This window comes from Pseudorca crassidens, chromosome X (genome assembly GCF_039906515.1).
Source record: "Pseudorca crassidens isolate mPseCra1 chromosome X, mPseCra1.hap1, whole genome shotgun sequence".
Classification (NCBI taxonomy): Eukaryota; Metazoa; Chordata; class Mammalia; order Artiodactyla; family Delphinidae; genus Pseudorca; species Pseudorca crassidens.
This window is the reverse complement of record NC_090317.1, coordinates 71,941,137-71,947,627: the sequence shown is the minus strand read 5'-3', so window position 1 is coordinate 71,947,627 and position 6,491 is coordinate 71,941,137. Positions and strand designations below refer to the sequence as shown.

The 6,491-nt window shown below is 54.2% G+C and overlaps 1 protein-coding gene across 1 annotated transcript; it reads right to left on the bottom strand.

The window, feature by feature from the left end:
- Nucleotides 1–1,649: 1,649 nt before the first annotated feature.
- CXCR3 (C-X-C motif chemokine receptor 3) lies at nt 1,650–3,119 on the bottom strand. The gene has a single exon (XM_067723065.1). It carries the CDS (start codon nt 3,090–3,092, stop codon nt 2,004–2,006), a length of 1,089 nt encoding a protein of 362 aa, XP_067579166.1. The 5' UTR covers nt 3,093–3,119; the 3' UTR covers nt 1,650–2,003.
- Between the last annotated feature and the right edge of the window lie 3,372 nt (nt 3,120–6,491).

The window sequence follows — 6,491 nt, the reverse complement described above, 5'->3', positions numbered from 1 at the left end:
GTGGGCAGGGCCGCATTCCTCTCTGGAGGCCCTGGGCGGGGGAATCAATTTCCTTCTCTTTCCACCTTCTAGGGGCTGCTTGCATTCCTTGGTTTGTGGCCCCCTTCCTCCATCTTCAAAGCCAGTGACATCTCTTTTCTCTGACTATCTCCCCTTCTGCCTCCCTCTTTTACTTTTAAGGACCCTTGTGATAACACTGGGCTCACCCAGATAATCCAGGAAAATCTTATTTTAAAGTCAGCTAATTAGCAACCTCAATTCCCTTTTGCCATGTGAGATAACATATTCACAAGTTCTAGGGATTAGAGTGTGGACATTTGGGGACTTGTTATTCAGCCTGCCTCAAACATCTTTACTAGTCTAGCATCACTGATACTTTTTTATAGGCAGGATGTGTTATTCTGTCATCTGCCTTCCATCTTTCCTTCATTTTGCAGATGCTGAGAGTGTTCTTTCAGTGGCCACAAACTGAAGCCTAAGCACAAGTATAGATGGGATCGGGTATGTACACAGGGTGGTACGCGCTCCCGCAGCTAAATCCTTGGGTCCCTCTTCTCCAGTCCCACCTCCAGCCACATCTGCAATCTTAGCAAAGCCCAGCTGGCCTGTGAAACTGGATCATGGCCCATTGCTGACTTCATTAGGGAGAACTGACAATGCAGTGGTTCCACCCCTGCAAAGGGAGGGTCCAGCCCTCTGCCTTACCTCAGTAGCCCTGGTCACTTCCCCCACTCACTTCCACCCCAGCTATAGCCATGGGAAGATGCTCCCTGCAGCCCACACATGCCTCCAGGTGGCCTATGTGCTAATGACTGCCAAGTCGTCCGATCTCCTTTTTTTCCAGTCCTACTTGTATCTCCTTAGTAAGAGCCTGCGTCACCTCTAACATGAATAACCACTACAGCCTTGTAACCTATGATACCCTCACCTGATCCCAAACTTAACTTTCAGTCTTTTACACCCTTTCTCTACCTGAACCCTTAATTCTAGCCAGTTGGGACCAGTTATCATTCCTCCAATAAGCATTGCTGTTTCCAGCCTTCCCGCCTTTGCTGCTGCCCTCCCATCTGCCTGGAAATACCATCTTTCCTTCTCTTTGCCCTTGGAAATACTACTTGCCCCTTAAGTTCTTACTCATTTCTCTGTCTTCAAGAAGGCTTCCCAAATGGCTCCAGCCGCAGTGCTCTGAACATGTGCTGCACATTTGCCTCGTGGCATAGACTGCTTGGTATTGTCACCTATACATTTTCCTTGCTGGCCTAAGCTTCTGTAGTGCAGGGACTATGTCTTATTTATGTCTGAAGGCCCCTTCCCCAAATTATGCCTAGACAGTGTCTAGCCAGCGGGTTGGCTAACTGCCTACCCTGCACCCATGTCCCTGGGTGCTTCCCTGTGAGGGACAGGTGTGCCCAGGAGGGCAGAGAGGAGGGGAGACAGAGACAGAGGCAGCATTGTTTGGCACAGACCCAGGGCCAGACAAGGAGAAGCAGGAAGTGCATCCCCAGAGCCTGGGCAGGGCTGGCTGCAATGATGCACTAACACACCCTGGTCCTGATTAGCTTGTTTATTGAAAAGTTTGAAGCAGAGTTTTAGACATAAAAATCAAAGTGAGCAAACACAGAGGTCTCGGGAACCACAGCCATAGTCACTGCGGAACAGGAGGCCCGGCCAAGGCCGCTGCCATTATGCTGTTTGCCTCATGCTCCCTGCATATGGGGAAGGTTGAGGCCTAGTTACTGAATTAGGAGGGTGGTGGGGTTCCGAGCGGCCAAGGTAAGAAGAGCCTGAAGGCAGCCACCTCTGAAGCGGCGGGATGGGGGCTGTGCAGCTAAGGAGCAGTGATGGGGCAGCCCCCAGAGCCAGGAGGGCGGCTCCCTGGGAGACCCGGCAGTACCAGGGCCATCGGGGACTCCAAGGAGTGTGTGTCTGGGGAGTGAGCGAGGGAGGAGCCTGGAATGGGGGAGTTGGGCTGCGTGGGAAAGGGGGATCCCCCATCCCAAGCCTCACAAGCCTGAGTAGGAGGCCTCTGTGGTCTCAGACCAGGATGAATCCCGGCGGGAAGCCGGAGGCTGCCGCTGGTGGCCCCTCTGGTTGGGGCAGCCCAGGCGCATGAGTAGCATCCACATCCGCTCTCGGAACTTGACACCCACAAAGGCATAGAGCAGAGGGTTGAGGCAGCAGTGCATGTAGCCCATGCCCGATGTGACCGACTTGGCCACGTCCACACTGCTTTCTCGGCCACAGTTGCGGGCCACGGCCCCCAGCTCCATGAGGGTGTCCACCAGCACCACCAGGTGGTAGGGGGTCCAGCAGAGGGCAAAGGCCACCACCACCACCACCACCAGCCTCATGGCTCTGAGCCGCCGCTGGCCCCTGGAGACCAGCAGCACAGCCAGGATGCGGGCATAGCAATAGGCCATGACCAGCAGCGGCAGCAGGAAACCGGCGACCAGCTGCAGAATGCGCAGGGCCGTGCGGCCCACCTGCGGGAAGCTGTACTGGCAGTGGGTGGCCTTGAGGCGCTTGTCGTGGTGGGCGGACAGGAAGATGAAGTCCGGGAGTGCAAAGAGCAGACAGAGCCCCCAGACCGCCACACAGGTGATGGCCACGCGGGTCGGGGGACCCCGGCGGTAGAGCTGGGTGGCGTGCACGATGCTCAGGTACCGATCGAAGCTGATGCAGGCCAGCAGGAGGGCCCCTGCGTAGAAGTTGATGTTGAAGAGGGCACCTGCCACTTTGCAGAGGCCAGAGCCGAAGACCCACTCGACGGCTGCGTCCACCGCCCAGAGCGGGAGCGTCAGCACCAGCAGTGCGTCAGCCACGGCCAAGTGCAGCAGGAAGGTGTCGGTGCTGCTCAGGACCGCCCGCTGGCTCAGCAGCACGGCCGCCACGGCGCCATTGCCCAGCAGCCCCAGCATGAAGAGGAGGCTGTAGAGGACGGGCAGGAAGGCCCGGTCGAAGTTGAGGCTGAAGTCCTGCGGGCAGGGTGGGGAGGCACAGCAGGGGTCACTGTCGTTTTCTCCGTAGTCATAGGAAGAGTTTTCCAGGAGGAAGTCAAGCTCCGAGACTTGGAACTCTTGGCGTTCACTCATCTGTGGAGGGAGGGAGGGCACAGAGCCTGTGAAGGCCTTAAAAGTCACTCCTTCGATTAGGAATTTGAGATTAACAGATACACACTACGACATGTAAAATAGATAAACAGCAAGGGCCTATTGTAGGGCACAGGGAACTATATTCAATATCTTGTAGGTTATCTATAATGGAAAAGAATCTGAAAAAGAATAGATATATATGTAAGCATAACTGAATCACTTTGCTGTACACCTGAAACGTAAATCAACTATACTTCAATTAAAAAACATCACTCCTTCAAGATTTAGTCTGAGGAGGCTTTCTCGAAGCAACTCCTCTGTAAGGCAGGCCCGGAGGCCTGGGCTGTACCCTGTAACTGTCCTGCCTTTCTTCTTAAACCACGCCCTCTGAGCTCCAGGTGCCCGGCCTAGGTGCTGGGCTGGTAACTTCCCTTCTCGAAGGCTGCTTCTCTCTCTCCCTTCTGGGTCATCCCATTGGCCCAGGGACTGTGGACTGGAGGGAGAGCTTCCATCTTGTGCCCAGAGCCCTCCCGGCCCCCTCTCCTCTCTCCTTGCCCTTCCTTCATGGCTTATGGTCCTCAGTGTCCTGGCCACGCCTAGTCCCACCACCTTCGTCCCCTGGCGCCTATTCGCCGTCCCCTCTCCTAGTCACTGGCCCTCCTCTTCCCTCCTCAGCCCTTGTCTGGGGACTCCAACTTCCTGCCCCCCACCCCATGGGGCCCCTCTACAAATCACTGCAGCCCCCAAACACATGCTTTCTGCCCCTGTCCTTCCCCTCCCCTACACTGAAGCCTGCCACCCGCCGGGGACTTGCCCAGCAAGCTCTATTAGAAACATTCCTTACCCCCTTCCCCTGCAAACCACCCCATAGCTGAGGGCCTCCCAGGGGCCAATTCAGTCCTGCATGGAAGATCAAAGTTCCAAGTCAGAGCTGAAGGGAGCCTTGGGGACCGTGAGGAGTGAGCCTCAACCTCATGCGTTTCGCAGATGAGGCACCAAAGCCAGAAAGGGGAGGGGTCTCGCCTGTGGTCATTCACAAGTCAGTGGCCAAGGTGGTTTCCCAATTCCCGGTCCAGAGTGCTCCTTCTACACAACCCCTGCATTCTCTACCTATTCACCCAACCCTCTGGTGGCCCTGGCTTGTGGGCCAGTCCTGACGTTCCCCTAGTGTCCTAGGCTCTCCACTTGGAGCTGTGGTCTGGCCTGGCTGGACAGCGGCACTTACCTCGGGGACCATGGCTGGGCTGGTACTCTGGCTGCCTGGCCGTGTGCTGCCTGCCCCTCTGCTTTGGTGCTTGTGGTCGGGAACCTGCGCTACACAGAGGAAGTCAGGGTTTCACGCGGTTCTCGGCAGCAACCTCTTCCAAGGGGTGATCTATACCAGAACTCCCTAGACCCAAGGCCACGGGGTTCCTACCCCAACATCCCGCTGGCCCGGCGAAGCTGCTCTGGGAGTTGAACACAAGCCTGGGACCAGAAAGCCTGGGGCCGAGGGAAGGGCAGGAGCAGGTGCTTTGAGGGGAGAGGTCTGAAGGAGAAGCAGGGCAGCTGGCAAGGGCAGGGGTAAGAACTGCTGCTCATCCGTCCTGGGCTGGAGTTGCTCTCACACGATTGTGGACTGGATAGCTAAACGTGTTAACTCTATAAAGGAGATGAACCTTCTTAAAAAATGAAAATATTTGAAAGCAATCCATCACACTAATTCTAGTCCTTTACTATTGCCCCTCCCTGCTAAGCAACAGGGGCAAGGAAAGGGAACTGCTAGTAATGAACTTGCTGTGTGCTGGGTGTTGCTTTAGGCGTTTTCTCTGACACTGCCTCATTCCAACCACACAAGTCCCTTGTAGGGGCGGGGGGTGGGCGGCATCCCCATGGCTAATCCAGAAAGGGGAAAGGCCTTCGCCAGACATAACAAGCAAGGGTAGGTGCTACGATTGAACCCACAGCTGTCTGACTCTCCTTTTACCACTCCTCACACTGCCTTCAGTTGCTTTCTAATGGATAAACAATGATATATTCACACAGTTAAAAACAAATGAACTAAAAGCTATATATTTTAACATGGACACATCTAGAAAAGCCAATGACCAATGGTGGAAGAGGCAAGTTAGGGAATACTGTGTATAGTTTGACACCACTTAGGTAAGTTAGAAAAAACACACACACAAAACAATACCATGTTGTTTTGGATACAGCTATTTGTCCTAGAAGTTTAAAGTAGGGACTGGACACACCACACATCCATGAGAGCAGTTGCTTCTGGAGTGAGGAGAAGGGGAATAGGGTTGGGGAAGACTACATGGGGATCTCCCTATTGCCCTGCTCTTATTATCAGAGGGAAAAGGCAGCCCCTTGCCTCTCCCAAGCAGTTTCCCTCTCTCCTCATAGGTGAAAAGCAGAGAGAGAGAGAGAGAGAGAGAGGGAGACAGAGGCTATGGCATTGGGGTCCAGTTTTCAGCCAGAATGCGTCACCTGAGCCTCCAGGCTTGGGTCTTGAATTCAGCTCAAACTTAATGGACAAAACACACACTTGTGAGGCAGCGAGGTCCTTCCCCGCCTCCTGTGGCCAGAAGATGTGACTGTCCTTGCTCTAAGCAGTTTGTCACCTGCAGAATCCAGGCCAGAGGGAACTAAGGGCTTGGAGGAGGTCAGGAGCAGCACAAGTGGAGGGGCCTGGGGGGATTCCAGAAGCCACAGCAGTTAGGATAGGTAGGACTTGGCAGGTGACTTGCCTGCAGGTGGAGGAAGACAGGTGGGAGCCAGGAGCACAGCTTCCGATGCTGGTCCATGAAGAGTTTCCATTCACTGGGCTTCTACATGTGAGAGAAAGGAGGAAAACAAAAAGCTCTATTTGTTCAACTTAAAGGAGGTTCTTGTATTCTGCAGTTATGGCCTTTATCCCCTTTTTGGTATTAAAAGGATCTTCTCTTTATGAAATGTTGGTGACGATAGCATCTTGTGTTAGCAGGAGTTGACAACCCAGTGTGGGTCCTCCAGATACATGTGAAATTTCTAAGTTTAGGGACCTCCGGTCTCCTTCCTGTGTCCAAGTCTCCTCATTTGCCACATGGGGACCAAGATCCCCACCTTCCTGGGTTGCTGGAAAGGAGAAATGAGAGGAGGTCAGCTAAGAGTGTTGGAAAGGTGCAGAGAGCTTTCCTTTCTGCATTGGGCCATATCCTGAGAGGCCAGCCTGGGCTGTGGGGTGGACTGTTCCTGCTGCTCCCGGTGTGGCCATGATGCAGTGGGAAGAATGGGAAAAATGCTGAATTTGTCTGGCTCCAGCCCTGACTCCACCCTGTTCAAGATGTGTGACCTTGGACCTATGACATAACCGTTTTTGAGCTGGTCTCAGCAGGGGTGTTATAAGATGATCTGAGGGCTTCCCTGGTGGCACAG

Bases quoted from the DNA above. Each gene is read 5' to 3' on its own strand.
- CXCR3 (XM_067723065.1), bottom strand. From the start codon at position 3,092: ATGAGTGAACGCCAAGAGTTCCAAGTCTCGGAGCTTGACTTCCTCCTG.